Source organism: Sinocyclocheilus anshuiensis, unplaced genomic scaffold (assembly GCF_001515605.1).
Source record: "Sinocyclocheilus anshuiensis isolate Anshui unplaced genomic scaffold, SAMN03320099.WGS_v1.1 scaffold110, whole genome shotgun sequence".
NCBI classification, from domain to species: Eukaryota; Metazoa; Chordata; class Actinopteri; order Cypriniformes; family Cyprinidae; genus Sinocyclocheilus; species Sinocyclocheilus anshuiensis.
Genome location: NW_015544155.1, coordinates 746661 through 769162, shown reverse-complemented (window position 1 = coordinate 769162; position 22502 = coordinate 746661). Strand labels below are relative to the sequence as shown.

At 36.6% G+C, this 22502-nt stretch overlaps 1 protein-coding gene across 1 annotated transcript in view; it reads left to right on the top strand.

The window, feature by feature from the left end:
* Positions 1–22502, top strand: part of LOC107695381 (contactin-associated protein-like 2) — a 409258-nt gene that overhangs the window by 203518 nt on the left and 183238 nt on the right. Inside the window, exons 5-8 of the mRNA XM_016495265.1 lie at positions 5588–5791; positions 7450–7478; positions 7840–7983; positions 9842–10100. Of these exons, the coding sequence (XP_016350751.1) occupies positions 5588–5791; positions 7450–7478; positions 7840–7983; positions 9842–10100 (636 nt within the window). The remainder of the gene's footprint in view (positions 1–5587; positions 5792–7449; positions 7479–7839; positions 7984–9841; positions 10101–22502) is intronic.

Here is a 22502-nt window from a genome sequence, read left to right as displayed (position 1 = left end):
GACCACTGAATCATTGACTCAAATTATTAATTAAAAAATGTGAATCATTCAGTAGCCTAACGAAACACCGCTGACGCTGTGTGTTGCTCAGAGATGCGTGACAGTTCTGCTGCTAAGTTTGTTTGGAACTATTTTCGTTAAACAAATCGAGCAAAAACAGTCACATTGACATTATTGTACTAAGATGTATGCCCTAAGTTACTTAATATTAACTACTCGTTTGAAGTCTTGTTTAAAATCAGTGTCGAATTTACAATCGTACTGATTTTCGGGGAAAACTGCACTCTCTTAGTCATGTCATGTTAATTAATTAGGCTAGGCTTTATGTAATAAATATAAAAACTAAATTTTTTACCGCAGTATGTTTCTTCTGTGTGCAGTTGTGTTCATTTGTTTTGATTTCTCCATGAGATTGTCTCATGTGAGTCTCAACTGCCGCGACCTTGTTACTATTGATTATCCATTATGAATTGCCGTTTACACCAAGTGTAATAAAATCAGAATCATTCTCGCTGAAATTTTGGTTTCCCTAATTCGATGTTTTAATTAGATTAGATTAGTTGTCCGGTCGGGCAAGTAAAATTCTCTTTCACTTGCCCCTTCAAAAAATGCACACAGATCATCAAAAGCATTCTCTCGCGCACCCCTGCTGGTCGGTCTGTGCACCCCTAGGGGTGAGCGCACCCAAGTTTGGGAACTGCTGTTCTAAGGCACGTTTATAAAAGTTACTTAAAACTTTTTTGTTATTCAGATATTTTGCAGAGTATTTTAGAGCATTTTTTTAACTGCTTAAGTATTACAGTTGTTTTAAAGCTAAAAGGCTAAACCATTCCATGTTTAACTCAAACTGAAAGAATTAAGAGTTTCATTTCTATTCTCTATGCTTCAAGGATTATAGGGATTTTAAGAAGTAATTAAAGATTTGAATAGTTAAGTTACTTATTGAGTAATTAAATTACTTTTCAGACAGAGTAATTAGAAAAGTAGTTTAAATACAATGTTGATGAGGTAATTTGTAATTAGTAATTCATTACTTTTTTAAAGTAACTTACCCAACACTGCTTGGCAGTTGTTAGTGAAATTTAATTGAATTGAATTGAATTGAATTGAATTTAATTGAATTGAATTGAATTGAATTAATTTCGGATCCTGGTTACATTTACTTGGTATTGTGGAGTTGTTCTGGTGCTACTTCACAAAACCAACAAGGTGCTTGGAATAAAAAACAAACAAAGTATTTACTGAATACCAAATATACATATACGTGGTTAACTTTCTTAGCACTGGTGTTGTGGTTAAAGGATAAGCTATTTTATTTAATCAATTTACAGAGACAGCTTTGCTGGATTTTCATTTGTTTAAAAGGTATTAGTCATTGCAAATCATGGATTTAAACAGAATTGCTTTCCAGATGAGTGGATGTATTTTTGGAGCAGATGTCTCCAGTGTGGTCAAAACGTCCTGAAATCTGAATGTGGCTCACAGGGTGAGCGTCAGCAGTAGGTCATGTCTGTAAATTAATTGTATTGTTATTATTCCACTTGCTTCAAATCATTGGTATTCTTTTTGCATTTTTATTTCAATCTACCCTTTTGTTATATTGTAATTTCACTAGCAAGGAGAAAAAATTCTATGAACTATCAACATGCTCTGTTTTCTGAAATGGAATGTAGCCTTGACAAATTCATTACTTTCATTATATTAAGTGTTGCCAAATTGATCTTGATAACAAATTTCAATTAACGCCCCCATAAATTGGTTTGAGAAGTATTACACTCAGTTGTCTCATTACAGTGATGTAAACATCTGTCATTTAACCCCAGACCAGAAGAACCATATTTACTAATGAAATTTTTTAAACCATAACCTTCTTACTTCTTTTAATTTGTTAAATTATTGATTGAGGAAAAAATAAAATCCTTGAGATGGATAAAACTGCAGCATAGTAGAATTTTTTTCTGCTTTTAATACTTCAATTGAAATAATGATAGTGTAAATAAACCTGACATCCAGCTCTTCTGAATGTTTGTGTTTATGACAGGTATGAATGAAGCCTGGTTGCTGTAGATGCGTATCATTCCTCAAGCTGTTTTCCTACTCGTGAGGAGCAGAGAGGGGTTTGGCTGCACTGATTTTCCTGTCAGAAAGTGTTTCATCCACATTTGCTCCTTGCTGGTTAAACCACTCATATTCCTTCATCATCTCGTGCTGGTGATCACAGATGCCGATAAAGACATGCCGCCATCTCCAAACGCTTGTTTATGAGGGCATAGGGTGGAATAAATAAACACAGTATTTCACCCTGCTGGAAAATCCAGATTAAAATGGTAGTTGTGTTTTGGAACACGATAGCTTGTTTTTTACTGTTCTAATCTGGTCATTAGCTGGATTAAGCTGACGTGCTGGACCTGCAACAAGGACTATCTAAAAACTGTTGAAATCTCTTGTTAAGGAATTCATGTTTTATTCAGGTGGGCATGACTGTGTTAATTTTTAGTTTTTTACTATTTAATATTCAAAATTAAAATACTAATACTTCTACTAATAATAATAATAATCACCATCATCCTAAATTAACATATTAATTTGACAACCTTACCTATAACAAACTAGCTGCCTGCTTTTGTAGCTTACACCAACTACTGATCAGCATGCACCAGCTAATGAGCAGCTTGAACCAGCTAATGACCAACTTAAACCAGTTTACAATAGGTAATAACAAGCTTAATCCACCTTAAACCATCTTACACTAGGTAATGACCAGCTTGAACCAGTTAATGACAATCTTAAACCTGCTTACACCAGATGATGACCAGCTTGAACCAGCTAATGACTCTTAAACCATCTTAGACTAGGTGATAACTTGAACCATCTGATGACTGTCTTAAATCAGCTAATGACAAACCTTAAACCAGCTTACCCCACCTAATGACTAACTTGAACCAACTAACTACCATCTGAAACCAGCTAATGACCTGTTTAAACAAGCTAATGACTTTCCTAACCCAACTAATGACCATCATAAACCAGTTTACTCTTGGTAATTGTAATCTTAAACCATCTTAATCCAACTAATGACCATCTTAAACCAGCTAATGACCATATTAAAGCAACTAATAACCAGCTTGCACCAGCTAATGACCACCTTAAACCAGCTTACACCAGCTGATGACCAGCTTAAACAGGCTAATGACCTTCCTAAACCAACTATTGACCATCTTAAACAGGTTAATGGCCATCTTAAACCAGTTTAATTCAACTAATGACCATCTTAAACCAGCTAATGACCATATTAAATCAACTAATAACCAGCTAATGACCACCTTAACCCAGCTTACATCAGCTAATGACCAGTATAAACCAACTAAAGGCTGTCTTAAACCAGCTTACACTTGGTAATGACCAGCTTGAACCTATTAACCATCTTAAACCAGCAAGAACCGGCTAATAACCAGTTACCATGTTCCTAGGCAGATTTTTCTAACAGGAAAATATAAAAAAATACAAAAACATTTTTGGGGACCTTTTCCGCCACTCGGTTTCTCTTCAGACACGGAAATGCACTGACTGTTGAGTGAAAATAAATAAGATGTGCAGTAAAGGAATAGAGATAGCCCTTCGCAGGGAGCATAGAGGGAAAGAATGGGAGTTAGATAAGCAAGACCTGCAGTGGAGATGAAGCACAGAATGAGAATGAATGCAGTGCTCTGACCTTGTTGATCGGGCGAGAACGGATGAATGCATTTGTGATGGAGGTGAAGGGGATTGGCAGTGGAGAGAGAGAGAGAGACAAGAGGAGTGGAAGAGCAACTGGCCAGACATAGCACACATACTCATGCATTAATGTAGTAATCAGTCCCCAGCAGGGTGCATGGAGAGAATTGAATTAATTCCACATGCAGACTGTACTCTAGACACAGACGCACACACGCGATCGTAGTAGACGCTACATACTACATGCATCCTCTGGTGATTGTGGACATGACAGATTACACTGAACGCATATTCTCACCTGCTTTGTCCATGTAAAGCAAATACAGTTGTTTCATCATTTTGCAATTTACACTTCTAATGGAAGCTGATAAATGCAAATTGATTTTACATGCCTCAGGAATGCATACAATGCATGAACGATCCATTCAAATAATGGAAATATCTTACTCGCTGGCTGACTTAAAAATAACACTTACTGCAGACCTGAAACATACTCCGTATGTAATATTTTGGTATATTGTTTTCTGAAACACCCACCATGAATCATTTAATTTTATTTAATTAACATAATCATCACATTATGTTTTGGTTAGAATTATTTGTCCTTTCTCATAATTGCATGTAAATGCAAACAATTTTTTGTAACAATGTAAAACAATGTAAAAGTACTCTGACCTTTGATCGATTTAATGTGTCCATGCTGAATAAAAGTGCTAATTTCTTTTTTTTTTTTTAAATCTTATTAGCCCCAGATATGTATTCATTCTTTGAGGTTAAGCTTGCCATATACCGTATATTATGCATAATGCTAATTAAACATAAATAATGATTTATATATACTCTGCCATTTAAAAGTGTAGGGTTGATACGATTTTAATTATTGTTTTGAAAAAAGTCTGTATTTATTCCATCATAATAGAGTAATAGAGTAAAAGAATAATAAAGTAAGAGTACATTAATATTGTGAAACTTTTCTGTATTTCAAAATAACAGTTTTCTATTTTATTTTAAAATGTCATTTATAGCTGTGATGGCAAAGCTGAATTTTTTTAGCAGCAATATATATTATATTTATTATATATTTTTATAACTTTGTGTATATTGCTGAAGATTGCATTTCTCAATGAGACATGTTTTTTTTTAATAATAAAACTAGTATTTAGCCTTTTATGGCCACCATATGACACCTTTTTAGTCCAAAGTTATTGCAGTCACAAGCCTACTGCAAAATCAGCACCATCATTTACATTTTAATTAAGCTCAAATCAAACCTAATCAATCTCTTAGTAAAGCAAGTGAATAAACACGCCACTTCAATCTTATTGGTGGAAGGGAACATGATGACATCTGTATTTTTCTGTTCTCAGGTTGCTGTAGATCTCTTTATAATTACCTTCTCATGCTGATCACAGATTTTACACGGCTTCTGAATGATATAAAGATAGTCTGCAAAGCAATCAAGTGCCATCAGGCACCATGAGCGTGTGTAATATATCCAAAGGTTATGCGGTGTCAGTGCAGGAGATGAAACCAAGAGAGCGAGCCAGAGATGCCGCGAAAGGAATTTACATTCATAACTTCCGGTATGCATCATTCTGAGCCTTGACAGGGATCAAAAATCCTCCTCCTCTGCGCAATAAGCAGAAAGGCTTTGTCAGCAGGTAATAGCCCACTGCAATTTTCTGCCTCCTCACTGTAGTTTATCACCTGATCCCAGCTGCAGTTTTTCTGTGAACTTCACCATGCTTTCGTCCCAGCAATCTATAGAACAGTCACTCAACCGATCATTTAGCCAAAAATGGGCATGACACCTAGTCACCTCAGAGGCGCTAATCTCTTTTCCTCCTCCTGTCTTTCTTCCTTCCATCAACAGGGGCAGATGTGATTAATTTTGACGGGCAGGGGGTGATCTCTTACCGCTTCAAAATGAAGAAGATGAAAATTTTGAAGGACGTGATAGCCCTGAAGTTTAAAACATCAGAGAGCGAAGGGGTGATTCTGCACGGAGAGGGGCAACAGGGTGACTACATTACCTTGGAGTTGAGGAGAGGCCGGCTACTGCTGCAGATAAACCTCGGTAAATCTCATATGGAGGCCTAATAGATATCTGCTGTGTTTATGGTGCGCTTGTGTGTACCTTGGTGTGTATTTATTTTTTTTTATTAATGTGCTGCTGTAAGTATTTCTTCATGTTATTTATTGACTTTATACCTGCTGGCTTCTGTTATTTAATTGATTGTTTGATCCTCATTGATTCTTTGGTAAAAATTAGTCACATTTAAAAGGAGAGTTCACTCAAAAAATAAAAATTCTGTCATGGTTCTTACCCTCATGCAATTTAAAAACAAAAGTTTGGGGTTAGTAGGACTTTTTATTTTATTTATTTAAATTAAAAATTAATATTTTTATTCAGCAAGGATGCATTCATTTGATCAAAAAGTTAAGACATTTATGTTACTTTTTATGTTACAAAATAGTTTTATTTCAACTAAAAACTGTTGTTTTAAACTTTCTATTCATCAGAGAATGCTGGAACAATATGTATCACAGTTTCTACAAAAATATTAAGCTGCACAATGATTTTCAGCATTGATAATATTAAGAAATGTTTCTTGAGCAGCAAATCAGCATATTAGAAGGATTTCTGAAGAATCATGTGAGACTGAAGACTGGAGTAATGACTGCTGAAAATTAAGCTTTCCTTTCACAGGAAAATAATATGCATTTCAAAATATATTAAAATGTATTTTTTTAATTGTAATAATATTTCACAATTCTTTTGTTTTACTGTATTTTTGATCAAATAAATGAGCATAAGAGACTTCTTTAAAAAACATAAAAAAAATAAAAAAATAAATCTTGCTGACTCCAAACTGTAGAACACAAAAGAAGATCATTTGTAGAACATTTCAACTGTTTTTGTCCCTATATGTCCCAACATGAGGGTGAGTTTTCATTTGCATGAACTATCCCTTTATTATCTCATGGACCGCATTGCAGAAAAATCTAGCTGGAGGGAAAAGAAATACTCATAGACTGTAAAACACAAAACCCATTATCTTGTATATCATGAGGGCATAAACATCTTATATGCACTGCGAAGACTGCAGTGAAGGTGAAGATAGTGTGTGAGTGTGTGTGCACTTTGGATGGGATAAATGCAGAGCACTAATTCCGAGTATGGGTCACCATACTTGGCCACATGTCACTTCACTTCACTACATATATATATATTTTTTTTTTTTTTCCATTCACAGAAACATTTACCCCACCGCAGTCATTCTGGGTAAAAAAGAAAAAAAAAACTATGCCTATTCTTTTGCTGAATAATTTGCATTGTATTTTACACTGGCAATTCACAAACATGCATGGCATATTTAGAGACCTGCATTAATTTGCTTTGACATCAAATTAATTTTAACTAAAATGTAGAAAATTTACGGTAACACTTTATAAAGGTGTTCATAAATGACTAATAACTCATTCACAAATTATAAATCATTGATAAGCAGTTATAAATGCATGAATAAAAGGGTGATTTTAATGCAATACCTGCCAAATAGTGAGCCATTTTTAACTGGCATGTTATAAATGCTCTATAATTCATGAATACGTGTTTCACCCTACATTAAGGTTCACAGGTTACTAATTAGAATTTTGTTCCCCAAAATAAAGTTTGATAACTTCATCTTGATAAACAAAAGATAACAATTTTTAAATCATTGCTGTGAGTAGGCATCATGAACTTTTGGAGAGTATCATGGGTAAGATAAGGGAAAATCACGCTTTTTATTCATGTAGTTATAACTGCTTATCAATGATTTATAATGCATTTGTAAATGAGTTATTAGTCATTTATGAACACCTTTATAATCCCTTTACAAAGGGAACCTTTATGGAAAGTGTTACCAAATTTACTATTACATGCAGAAACATGTTTTTAGCATAAAAACGGCTTATCACTTTTCTGATATGCATTTCTAATGTGAAAAAAAAAATACTGTACTAGATGAAGGAGCCATCTTACTCCACTCTCTGTATATATTGTTGTGTTAGACTTGGAGGGTTGCAATGCCTTGATACTGTTTTTCTGACTTATGTCTGATTATTATTTTTTCCATGTAGCTGACTTTCGGAGGAATGCCTTATTCTGGTAAGCCAGTCTCAGGAGGTAGAAGAAACTTCAAAGGCTGTATGGAAAGCATCAACTACAATGGAGAGAACATCACTGACCTGGCCAGAAGAAAAAAACTGGACTCTTCTAATTTCGTAAGTCTGTTCCCTTTTCAATCAACTCCACAAACCATATCTGACTGATCAGAGTTTTAGTGCATAACTTTTCCGTTCATGACAGTTCTGTGCAAATGTAACACGTTTGGGTGGGTTGTTTTTGTCTGGAGGGTTTTGTGGAGGTATATGACCATGAATAACTGTGCAAGGTTGATACTTCAGAATGTTGAGTGGTTCAGACGTGATATTGATGGAGCTCGCATTTTAAACCTCATATCTATGCTGTATGGAACCGTTTCATTTGTTTCAACATGCTGATTGGAATGTTAATCATCTACACAGATTTGATGACTGTTGTCAGCACTGATAATAATCTAATTTCCACTGCCTGTGATAATACAAAGAATGCAATAATTGCAGATTATATCTGATAAGCATATCAGTGTTCTGTGGTTCATTAATGGAACCACAAACATGAAGAGACGCAATGTTTTTTTTCTGATGAAAATTACAGTCTTATCTCTGCTGTACATTTACACTAGCACATCATAATTCACAATCACAATTAGATTCATGATTTTGTTCCAGAGATTTGCACAAAATGAAATCTAAAATGAAAATTCTATCATTATTTACTCACCCTCATGTCGTTCCAAGTCTCCATGACTTTATTTCTTCTGCACAAAAGAAGATATTTGAAAGTCAGTAAACGTCAGTTAGGTCCAAAACAACATTGGACCCCATTGACACTCATTGTACAAAATCCACAGAGACATTTTTGAAAATATCCTCTTTTGTGTTCCACAGAAGAAAGAAAGTCACACAGGTTTGGAACAAGATGAGGATGAGTAAATTATGTCAGAATTTTTATTTTTTGTCTGAGCTATCTTTTTATTAGCGTGAAAATAGCACGATTCTCCTCCTTTCCACTCAAATTTGACATGGGTCCACCATAGACAGGCTCTGAATTATTATTCATGTCTGAAGGATTATGTTCAAGGTTGATAAAACGCATCACATGAGCAGAGGTTCTGTTATGAAGCACTGAAGAAGGCTGAGTGCACTTTTCTATTTCATTGTGATGAGACTGATTAAGTTCTCTAGATTTTAGATAAGTCTGAAGTGCATTCGGTGCCTCAAAATTACCATTTAGAAGGACGTAGAGCTGGAGAGTTATGAATAACAGTCCTTGTCATTGCTTCCATGCGGCCAGCTTAAGGTTCAGAAATCGACAGCGTGGTTGGGAACATGCTGTAGCAGCACTTTAAGGGATCTTTTTTAAGCCCATGTTCTACATGAAAGGTCCTCAACCATTTCAGACGCAGATTTATTTATAGTCACTTTATTTCGCAGCTTTCTAAGTTTATTAAAGATGTTGCATATGAGAAATACAATATGCAGTGAGTTACATCAAATTTGATGTTGTATGGAGACATCTGTTTTGTAGAATGTAAAACAAGCTGAGAAAAACATCTAGCCTGAAGTTCTTTGCTGGTCTTAGCTGGTCTAGGCAGATTTTTTTCAGCTGTGAACTTATGTTTGATTCATAAACTATTGTTCAACCATCTCAGTAGGTCTACATGGTGAACAGCTGTACGTACACTCTTAAAAATAAAGGTGCTTCACGATGCCATAGAAGAACCTTTTTGTCTAAATGGTTCCATAAAGAACCTTTAACATCTGAAGAACCTTTCTGTTTCACAAAAGGTTCTTTGTGGTGAAAGAAGGTTCTTCAGATTACAAAAAGGTAAGAAAGAGATGGTTCTTTAAAGAACCTTTGACTGAATGGTTCTTTGGGGAACCAAAAATGGTTCTTCTATGGCATCGCTTGAAGAAACTTTTGAAGCACCTTTATTTTTAAGAGTGTAAAGCTGTACGTTTCCTGCCTCATTTTCAGCGCAACCTGACGTTCTCCTGCGTGGACACGCACACGTTCCCCGTCTTCTTCAATGGCACCAGCTTTCTGCAGCTGCCAGGAAGAAGGGACCACAATATGGTGTCTGTGGGATTCCAGTTCCGTACCTGGAACCCCAGCGGCCTGCTCCTGTTCAGCTCCTTGGCAGATGGAATGCTAGAATTGGCTCTAAACGATGGAAAAGTCACAGCGCACATTAACGTCACTCAGCAGAAAAACATGCGCGTGGACATTGCATCAGGTGAGCTGACATTCTTCCCACACACAGACTCAGTGGCTGTTACATGGAGATCTCATAAGGTTTCATCAGCCTCTTTTTTGTTAAAAAATGTGTCGTTCTTCTAGCAAAGCAGCACCTACTTGATCATTTTAATGTTTCAATGTTATATGTGTAAATGCTGTATGATCAGTCAGCACCAGTTTTAGCAATATGGTAAAGTTGCATCCCAGAGTTAAATGTCCCAGAGTTAAACTTTAACGCTCAGGTTTCTCTTTTATAGCTGGTTTTTTATAGTTTTTGTGGAAACTGTGATAAATGTTTTTAGGATTCTTTGATGAATAAAAAGTTCAAAAGAACAGCATTTGAGATGTAATTTTTATTTTTTTTTTGCCTTTAATTTTGTAATGCCTTTAATCCATGCTAAAAAAAACAAAAAAAACAAAAAGGAAAATACCAAAACATAAAAATTGTTTGGTGAATTTTGCTGTCAATTAATAAAGTACTGTAAATAGAGTAAATTTTAGTTGGGTATAAATTTTGTCTCGGCGTCTCTCTTGAAGTATCTTAGAATGAATGTGGATAACATAGTCCGGATCATTTGGTCTTAGAAGAACTGGATGAGAAATTAGTTTATATTTAAGTTTCACAACTGAGACCATTAGCCCAAAGACATCTATAGACATTCTGGACACACTCGCCAAACTCCTGTGCTAATAGGCCATTAGGAGAAAGGGTAGTTACTCTTGCATTGTTAACCTCAAGGCTAATTGGGCTTCACCTCTATGGAATCCTTTATCTCTTTTAAGAAAAGCAAATTGACTCAACATTGAACTCAAGCATGGAAGAGTCAGGTAATAACTTGATGGAGTTCTATGCATAGTAAGTGCTCAGTGACGGCTATGAGATTAATGTTGTGGTCTTACCCAGGCTAATAAGTCTTCAGGATCTGAAATTTCGATCCCATTTCAGAATTCAGCATTTTATTGGATTTACTGGATCAATTGTAGACTTTATCAATGGAAGTATTGATATGGGCTGTCACTTGTTCTTCTGTACAACAGAGCACAGTACAAGAGTAACCATAGCTCTGTAATGAATCGGGTTGACTGATCATTATCCATTTGTTGTCTAATAGATCATATGATTTTTTCCCCCTCCCTCTTGGAAATATTTGATTGTTTTTTCATCAAGTATCAATGAAACCCATGCACATGTTCTTCATTTTCTATGAATACCTCTCAAATCCTTTAAAACTCCATTGTTGAAACCTTATATATTTGTCAATAGAAAGTTAGGCAGGTTTATACATGTGGTTGTATGGCAGGGATTTTCTTGTTAATTCATTCATCTGACATGGGGTATTAGAATGCAAATTGAGTCTAGTTTTAAGAGCTTTGACTTTTTTTTCTCCATCTGCAGAGAATCGTTAGCTGAAGGAGTATTACCTTGACATATTAATAAATGATTGCCTTTGTCATGCTTCTTGAATTCTTTAGTTCTGGGGTATAGATGCTGAATTGAGAGCATTCATGATCAATCTACCTTCATAAATAGCTGATAAGGTTTATGGGAATTCTGCAATGAATTGCTAATCCTCATAGCTTCAAATTTAACAATCTACTGCTAGTTGTTTGTTAAACCAAGAAGGCAGACAGTAATTCTGGTTCCTTAATTATTCCACTAACAATTATTTTAGTACATTTAAGGAAGAAATATTTGGAAGTGTAGTTCTTTTGGCAAATTATAAGATGCTTTCATAACACATAATTTCACAATTCTTGCAAAAGGTATGTTTACACAGGAATGACTCGACTTCTGCCACAGTGCTGTTCATTATAGTGAGTGGGGGGAGTGCTGGGGGGTTTCTCCTAAAGTCCACAATCATCTCCACAGTTTTGAGCGTGTTAAGTTCGAGGTTGTTAAGACTGCACCAGACGGCCAGCTGCTCAACCTCTTGACTGTAAGCAGACTCGTCACTGTCCTGGATAAGGCCGATGACTGTAGTGTCGTCTGCAAACTTCAGAAGCTTGACAGAGGGGCCAGATTGCTAATCCTCATAGCTTCAAATTTAACAATCTACTGCTAGTTGTTTGTTAAACCAAGAAGGCAGACAGTAATTCTGGTTCCTTAATTATTCCACTAACAATTATTTTAGTACATTTAAGGAAGAAATATTTGGAAGTGTAGTTCTTTTGGCAAATTATAAGATGCTTTCATAACACATAATTTCACAATTCTTGCAAAAGGTATGTTTACACAGGAATGACTCGACTTCTGCCACAGTGCTGTTCATTATAGTGAGTGGGGGGAGTGCTGGGGGGTTTCTCCTAAAGTCCACAATCATCTCCACAGTTTTGAGCGTGTTAAGTTCGAGGTTGTTAAGACTGCACCAGACGGCCAGCTGCTCAACCTCTTGACTGTAAGCAGACTCGTCACTGTCCTGGATAAGGCCGATGACTGTAGTGTCGTCTGCAAACTTCAGAAGCTTGACAGAGGGGCCAGTAGAGGTGCAGTCGTTGGTGTACAGGGAGAAGAGCAGTAGGGAGAGAACACAGCCCTGAAGGGCCCCAGTGCTGATGGTGCGACTGTTTGACATTAATTTTCCTAGTCTCACTAGCTGTTGCCTATCTGTCAGAAAGCTGGTGATCCACCGACAGATAGAGCTAGGAACAGAGAGCTGGGTTAGTTTGGTCTGGAGGAGTGCTTGGATGATGGTGTTGAAGGCCAAACTGAAGTACACAAACAGGATCCTCACAGAAGTCCCCGGTTTGTCCAGATGTACTTGTTTGTTCGGTAAGCAAACCGTAGGGGGTCCAGTAAGGGTCCATTAATGTCCTTCAGATAAGCCAACACCAGCCTCTCAAATGACTTCATGACCACAGATGTTAAGGCAACAGGTCTGTAATCATTCAGTCCTGTGATTTTGGGTTTTTTTGGAATGGGGATGATGGTGGAGCATTTGAAGCAGGCAGGGACTTTGCACAGCTCCAGTGATCTGTTGAAGATCTGTGAAAAGATGTGGGCCAGCTGGTCAGCACAGTTTGTAGACAGGCAACAGTGTTTGTATGTTTCTGATTCCCTTAGAAGAACTGTTCATAAGTGTCATTCATTCAGGAATCGGACTACACTGATTACACTGTATGTTTTTGATTTACTGAAGAGAAACGTTTATAAGAGCAATTCGTTTAGGAATCAGACTAGTTCCGACTATCAGTATCACTAATCAGACTAAAATCAGTTTGATTTTCTAAAAAGAACTGACTCATAAGAGTCAATTCGGGGATCAGACTACACTGATTGCACTGTATGTTTTTGATTAATCAAAAATACAGAATCAGAATACACCGATCTCTGATCTGTTTCAAGCTGTAGATTCAGTAAAGGTGTTGCGGCACAACTGAATAAGAATGGCAAGAAACTAAGTATTTTAGTATGATATTTTGTCCCAAACCGTTACGTCTTTTGGTTCTGTTTACTGAAATTGAAACCTCAAGTGCTGCTAAACATAAAGCTATCCTTTCCATAATGATGTAGTATAGGAGACTGATCCAGACATCATACAGGTTAGTAGGGTCATACAGTAAAATTTAATCTGTACTGTGTGTGCTTTTTTTTTTTCCTTTTGCTGCTCAGCTTGTTTGCCTCCTGGTTCCATCCCTTTCTTATCCAGGTCAAAGGTCCATTCTGCTTGTCTTGAGCTGCAAATTGGCTTTGGAAATGTGGATGAGGAGTCTGATAGTGCCGTAAATGAGCGTAGTCTTGCTAATAGGCTGTAGTTAAGTCAAATTCCAGAGGGGACACTTGTGTAATTGCCATTTTCTTACTTTTACTTACAATTGCAGCAATTCAGTGCGTTTTCAGCCTACTGATTTAAATGCATTGAAATTAGGTTTCATCATCTTTTTCTTTAAGCACTGAAGATTAACGGCCATCACGTTAAGTTATTTGACATGTCATGAATGACTCAGTGTGTCGGATCCATTTGTAATTGGTGGGAATGGTACTATGTTAGGGATTAGAACTTCTTCCCTAAATCCAAATGATTCAAGATGATTCATACAAACCATATCTGACAGTGTTTTCTTAGAATTGAATCTCTCATTAATAGCCTGATAATATGAAAATCCCACTTTTTGGTTAAATCGAGAATTATCATGACCGTATCGACATCTTGTGCTGGCAAGTTCCTCAATGTTTTTCCAGCATTTAATCATCATCTCTCGGGAGCCAATGGCAAGTGCTGATTACTTCCCTCGGTAACAGATAATTAATCATAATTAGGTGGTGTTACAGCAAGGTTGTTGCCATGGTAATCAAGTGCGCAGCTGTCAAGAGAATGATCCAACTTTTGAGAAGTTTTCTAATTAAGCATGAGGAATCGAGTGAAGATATGTTTGCTTTTGTTTGTTTTCTGCTTATTTACTAATGGACCCAGTTAGAGTTAGTCAAACGCTGCTGTTTACAGTAAAATTGTTAATCATCATAATGATACTGTCTGGGAGCGGATGTTAAATCTTTAGCGTTAAGACGCTAATGCTCCAACATGTTAGTGGCGTGGTTTAAAATAGGGTTCCTTTACACATCTGTTTTCCTTTTAATCGTTAGTGCCGTTATACCCTCTAAGAAAAAACTAATAGGTATTCGGAGCATTGCTGCATGTTCAATTACAACGGAAATTGACAGGGCGAATGAAAATTGCCAGTGATTTTCCACTCATGCAATGTAAGCCTGTAAGAACAACACTGACAAGTCATGTTGCTGACAGTTTGATGAATCGCACCGATCACAGACATGTTCCTTTGTGTTAATGGGATAAGTTGGAAAAAAAAAACTTCAAATTGTCATGCTCAGTGGCATTTGTTTTGCTCCCTATATGCATTTGGCTGTGGCTCTACCCGTGACTTCAGCCAAAGTCTGATACCTTAAAGGCATGTGAACTTGGAAGACTGAAAGAACTGCCAATTGCCTCTCTCCTCTCGTCTCTCTCTAGTATTCTATTATATATTGATCCCGCTTGTTTAAGTGAATCTGTTTTCTTTGAAATTTATGAAGCCCTTGAGCACTTATGAATTTGAGTTGACTCTGTGCTTCTGTCTTAAATATTTGCCCCACCGAGGTAATTTGAGAAGATTTTCAATCCAGTCAGAAGGCAATTTAGCAAGCTCATAAACTGGGACAATATAACATTATAATCATTGTGAGGTATAGTGTTTGCCTTATGATTCCCTTGGGGGCTCTCCATTATTGCAGTGTATTCCTATTCAATATTGAACTTTCAGCCTCACCAAGAAAGTTAAGGTGAATGGACATTTGGGTTTATTACTTGCTATTTATTGCCACAGTGGGATGATGGAGAGTTGTGCAGATTTCTGCAGACTTGTAGCATACATGCCCTGCATCTCATATGTTCTTTATTAAACGTTTAGGCTATTTTGACCATGTTTTTATCTTTTAGTAAGAATATATTACTCTCAGCTAACATTTTATCAAATTTAGATCTATTCCACAGAATTCAAGTGATCAGCAGAGAAATGCAGCTTTGCAAATTCTGCTTTGTAAACATCATTAATTGTATTTTCAAAAGTTTTGGATCAGGTGTTTTTTAATCAATACTTTCATTCAGCAAAAATGCATACAATTTATGAAAAATTACAGTGAAGACTTTTACATTGTTAGAAAAGCTTTCTATTTCAAATAACTGCTGTTATTTTGAACATTCTTTTCATCAAAGAATCCGGAAAAAAATGTATCACTGTTTCCATGAAAAAAAATATTATTCAGAGCATTGATGATGATAATGATTAGAAATGTTTCTTGAGCATCAAATCAGCATATTAGAATGATTTCTGAAGAATCATGTGACACTGAAGGCTGGAGTAATGATGCTGAAAATTTAGCTTTGCATCACAGAGATAACTTACATTTTAATGTATATCCAAATAGAAAACAGTTATTTTAATTTGTAATAATACAATATTACTGTTTTGCTGTATTTTTGATTAAATCAACGCAGCCTTGATGAGCGTAACAGACTTCAGTCAAAAACATGAAAAAAAATCTTACTGGCTATATACTTTTGAATTGTAGTCTACTTTACGTGATTTTTAATGTGATTTTTTTAAACCTTTTTAACTGATATATATTTTAACTCAGTTGTTGGAAAACATTTTACAACTGTTTACCAAACTTGAAAGCAAGAATATTAAATGTAAATATCATGTTTTTTTTTTTCTTATATGCCACCTTTTTTGAGAGATGATTTTTTATTGTGTTGTTTTATAAAGATATGGTTGTTTTTAATGTTTAGTTCAGATGGTCTGATTTTTAATTCAATCAATTAATTTAATGATTTTCAATTTTTATTTACTGAACTGTAAGTTTCATAGCATAATAGAGGCTTTTATTCACCGGTGAGTGTTCATGAAAGTCAACTTTCTTCATAGCAGAGAAGAAAAAAAAACGAGTGGCTAAACTAAAAAAAGAAATGTGGTCTTATCAATAGAAAACCTTGTACATTATCCCTGTGTGCTCACAGTGTAGGAGATGTAATCACACAGACTGGTTTAAATTTTTTTCCGGAGACTTTTTAACGCCTGCTTTCTAGCAGATTGGTTTCAAAGGCTTGTATTGTGTGTACAGTGTCTGCATTTCCAAATGATGGAGGAGTTTGTCCATAGACAGCAGAATAGATGTGAGGCTGCCATTCCTTACATTGTTCAGGGAGGATGCAATGTTAATTTCCTGTATACTCTCATGCTCTGAATTTCAAGTTAGTGAACGATCTTGATGGATGTTATGCAATAATCCATTGATCTTTCAGGGATGTTCGTTCACAGTGGGTCTCAAAAGCTGCCCTCAATCGTTCTTTAACAGCTTCTTCGCTTTCAGACTACTTCTTCCTGTTTGCCTTCCTTCCTCTTCAGCCAAAATGAACAGATGTCTCACCTTTTTCAACAGAGAGAGTCATTTTTTCTGTTCCAAAATTTCAGTGAGCTGCCTACAGAGGCTTCATTTTAAGACATCATCGGCACACGTCCGAAGTGAAGGCTTTTCCGGACAGAAACACATGTAGATAGAGTGGATAGAGAAAGAAAATCTCATCAAGCTCAATAAAAATGATTCATTATTTTAATTTGTAATATTTTCCACCAGATAAAGTTAATAATTTATTTTAAATTTAGTACAATAAATTTAGTACAAATATGTATACTACAATTTTAAAGTTTGGGTCGGTTATATATTTTTTTATGTTTTTTGTTTGTTATGCTCACCAAGGCTGCATTTATTTGATGAAAAAAAAAACAGTAAAACAGTAATAATGTGAAATATTATTACAAATGAACATAACTGTTTTCTATTTGAATATATTTTAAAATGTCATTTATTCCTGAATTTTGAGCAGCCATTACTCCATTCTTCAGTGTCACATGATCCTTAGGAATCATGAAATTTGGTGCTCAAGCAATATTTCTTACTATTCTAGATGTTAATAACAGTTATGCTGCTTGATATTTTTGTGGAAACATATTTTTCAGGATTCTTTCATGAATAGAAAGTTCAAATGTACAGCGTTTATTTAAAATAGAGAAATATTTTGTAACAACAAAGAAATCTTTACAGTCACTTTCGATTCATCCACGCTGAATAAAAGTATTAATTTATTTAAAAATTCTAAATCACTCACTTATAGTGTTCAGTGATGGTTAGGATGCCTGTGTAGACAGTAGGCAGTGAGGCATTGATATTGGAACAGAGCTATTATGTCTTTAGCTCATCCATAAGTTACAGTAAGATCAGATAGAGGACATCTTTTGTCCATGACTTTGCCCATTTTCAGTCATGTCTGTGTGAGATCTCTGTTATCTTAGCCATTCTCACTCTGATAGTGTCTGTTACAGTGTCCTCTGTTTTATAGCTCCGTGTCTAGTTAAACACTGCAGGCCATCCTTTTGCCAAGATGAAAAAAAAAACAGCTTTGAAAACCTCAAAGCCTTGACCCGTGAACCTGCCTTAACCGTGTCCATTTTCCAGAGGAAAAATAGGAGGTTTGTCTATTTCAGAGCCAGCGCCTTGGTCAAATTTTATCAGTCAGAAATAAGCAGAGTTCCTCTCTCTCTAGTTTTTCTGTCCCATTCAGGGTGGTGATGGCTTCAGAAATCAATGTGATTTATGGAGGTGACTGGGAGCAGAGAATATCAGGTTTATCCTGCAGGCTTCTGCTCAAATGCTCCAATGTTCTTGATGTAGCACCACACAACCTTTGCCATCTAGACGTTCCTTTATCAACCATTTTATGTCTCTTCTTCAGTTGCTTAACGGCAACTTTTTTATTTTTCATTTTATGAGAAAAAAACTGCTCATCTTAGTAGAAAAAAAGTCAGTGGTGCGTTATCATATAGTGTGAGGGAAATATTTATATAAATTATTTCAGAAATAAATATTATTTATCCGATCTCTCACTCAGTCCGTTTGCAGCAGTTGAAAGAGTTTAACAGCAATGGCTGGTTGGAAATATTTCTTTTTCCTCAAGGATGAATGTGTGAAGGCCATCGGGTGGTCGTGTGTATTTTACATCACTCACAAAAGCCTCTGTAAACAATAATGGCAAGTCTGAGCTCCGTCCCCCGGAGCCCACAGGCTGTGCCTCAAGAAATGGACCCTACAACAGGCCAAAGTCAAGACACAAAGCAAACTGTAGCTTTGTGCCAGGTCAGCCTAGAGGTATGAATTAAACAGGATGTGGTCTTAAACACTGCTTAGACAAATATCACTCAAAATAGTGGGTTTTGACTCAAAATAGCTCAAAATACAATTTGTATGCCCACTTAGTGATAAGGCTTCACCAAAGTTGTTTTATTGTGTCAATACAAAAAGGCTTTTCTGGAGTCATAGCAATAACAGTCCAATCACGGAACTTATAGGCAATTATTCTAATTTACTTTTAAGTGCTGTTGCGCACACTACTCTTCAAAAGATGTTTGTAAATTTGTTTGAAAGAGATTAATACTTGTATTCATCAAGTATGCATTAAATTGATGGAAAGTGACAGTAAAGACATTTATAATGTTGTTCTTTTGGATCTTTCCATTCATCAAAGAATCCTGAAAAAAAAGCTTTATGGTTTCTGTAAAAACTTTAGGCAGCCCAACTGCTTTTAACTTTCAGATTTATAAGAAATGTTTCTTGAGCACCAATTCAGTATATTACAATGATTTCTGAAGGATCATGTGACACTGAAAACTCTAGTAATGGCTGCTCGAAAATTCAGATTTGATTCAGCATTAACAAAAAAAATCTTATCAACCCGAAAACAAAAACTTTTTAACAGTAGTGTATTTTTGTCTCAAAATATTTTGAAATGCCCATCACCTGATTTATATAAAACATCAAATGAAAAGAAAAACTTTAATTAAACAGCAGTATTACTTTTGTGTGCGAAAAATGTCTTATTTATTAACCACAAAGCAGTTTAACCAGGTACTAAATGTGATGAAATTCCATTGTATTGTTTGTATTGAAGTTAAGTGCTTGTCTTTATTTTCAGCACAAACATGCCTCCACTTTATGTACTTTTGGCTCAATATATTGTCCCTTATTCACAAGAATCATTGTGCTATTCAAATTTAATTTGAAAGCACAGTTTGTGTGCATTTTCTATTGCGAGTTTGCCAGTACCTCATTTGAATAAGTCCGTCAGTGAATTAGACACTAAAGCTACTTGTGCAAAATTGGTGCATCACTCACTCTTACTGAATTTCCTCCAAAGATTTTGCCTGTGACATTTGTAGAAAATCAGAGTTGGTCACATAACCAAGACCTCCCTCGGATAAGTCATTAATATTCTTCTGTGGGGTGGACAGAGGAGGCATGACACATATTTCAGCGCCTCTCTCTTTGTGTTTAAAAAAAGGGCTTCTAAGACAATTTCAGACACTCTGCTATCAAAAACATATTCATGGAAAAGCAGAACCTTGAAGTTCCTGCTCTCCCAAGAGCACTCTTTCCTGGCAAAGCCTAACATTAATCATGGCTTGGTGTCTGTGAACCTCTGAGTAGTGAGGAAGGGTAAACTTTCCCAGCAATCCTTTTTGATGACATTATTGCATCTGGGGCTTCTTGGCTTGAGTTGCAGAGAGCCGTTCGCAGCCCATACTCAAATATCAGACTTACCATGATGACAAATAGAGCTGGAGGCTCTGCATCCCTGTAATTGCATCTCTACCTTTGAACCCCATATGAGGATGCACCTGCTTTTTAAAGGGCACCGATTCACATTTTAATGGTCCTGTGCGGCTGGAATCCACCAGACATTTATCAAAATCTGTTTGGGCAGTGTTGTATGAGTGTCTCTTATTCTTTCAGTGGAGCTCAATCATGTTGTAAAAGATAGTGTATGTGTGTGATCCTGAGGAGCTGAAGGTCGTCATGGGAAAGTTGATTAAGCAGGTGGAAAAGTAATGACTGTAGGTTGATCTGTCAGAGTTCAAGAGACCCACATTGGGTTAATTAATCCGTGACGGTGGGTAACAACTGCAGGGTCTCTCATGAGGACATGCAGGGGCGCTGCCCTTTCACACTGATGTTGTGTAATTAGGTAAGTTGCAAAAAGGCTGGACATAGTGATGCTGTGGAGATGAACATCAGGACTGTGCCCCATGATCCACATTTCTGACCTAATTAGAGTGCATTTGATTATATTATGGGCGCACTGAGGGAATTCTTATAAAACATTGTTTTTTTTTGTGTGTGCGTTTGTTCCTGTTTTTTTTGGTGGATGGCATTCAGTCCAGGTGATATACAGTAAGTCTTTTTTTTTTAATCACAACATTTACAGGGTTTCTGTGGGGCTTAAAAAGTCTTAGGGCCTGAAAAGGTCTTAAATCAAGCATAAAGTCTTAAATTCATAAAGTCATTGCATTAAATTCTCGTGTGAAGACCGAAGAGTGTAAAGATCATCGACTCTACCGTGCAACTCCACAGTGCAGGGACACAGACAAGGGACATAAGTATCGCTTTTGACTCAACCTCTTTTTTTTACACCTTTCTTCACTTCTGTTTCTGTTTTTGTGACTAACTCTTGCTATGTGTTTCCATATCCCTACTATTACTACTACTCGCAAACCACGCATCACACACAATAGGCAGCGCAATCCTAACAATCGGTGCTCTTGCCTATGTCTGCTAATACACTACTTTCTTTTTCTATTGGTCTCTGGAATTGTCAGTCTGCAGTAAACAAAGTAGATTTCATTACATCTATTTCCAGTCATTCAAGACTAAACCTCATGGCCCTGACAGAGACCTGGATCAAACCAGAGGACACTGCTACTCCTGCAGCACTCTCCAATAATTTCTCATTTTCCCACACTCCCCGTCTATCTGGAAGAGGTGGAGGTACTGGTCTGCTTATCTCTAATGATTGGAAATTTATTCCTTTACCTTCTCTGGGTATTAACATCCACCTAGATAAACCTCAGGCTGCAGACTTCCACACTCTGCTTGCCTGTTTTGATCTCAAGCGAGTATTAACTACGGCTACTCACAAATCAGGCAACCAAATGGACCTTATTTACACACGACACTGCTCCACTGATCATGTACTGGTTACTCCACTGCACACCTCGTATCACTTCCTTCTCACTCTTAACCAACACACACCCCTCCACATGTCACCTTTCGACGTAACCTACGCTCACTCTCACCCTCCCGGCTATCTGCTATGGTTGCATCATCGCTTCCTCCCCCTAAACAGTTAGCATCTCTGTATGTTAACATTGCTACTGATACTTTCTGCTCCACTCTTACATCTTGTTTAGACTCCTGCAGATGTACTTGCATCCACTCACATCATTAACACATACCTTCACACTGGTGTTTTTCCCTCAGCATTTAGACAGGCTCGTATAACCCCATTACTTAAGAATCCCACCCTTAACCCATCTCTTTTAGATAACTACAGACTGGTTCCCCTTCTTCCTTTCATTGCAAAAACACTTGAACGAGCTGTGTTCAGCAGAGTCCAGCTGTATGTCTATGAAGAGTGACGCGTCTATGATTGATCCAATAAACTTAAACAGTAGAGAGTCACAGCCTGGTGTCAGGTATAACATTTGTATAAAGATATGATTGTAGTATGATTGTGGTAAAATTCAAGGCATTCATACAAAACCCCCACTGGCTCTGCACCCCTTTACTTAAATTCATTACTTCAGACTTATGTGCCCTCTAGAAGCTTGCGTTCTGCAAGGGAACGGCGCTTTATTGTGCCATCCCAAAGAGGTACAAAATCACTTTCTCTGACTTTTAAAGTAAATGTTCCCTCCTGGTGGAATGACCTGCCCAACTCAGTCCGAGCAGCTGAATCCTTAGCCATCTTCAAGAATCGGCTAAAACACATCTCTTCCATCTTTATTTGACCCTCTA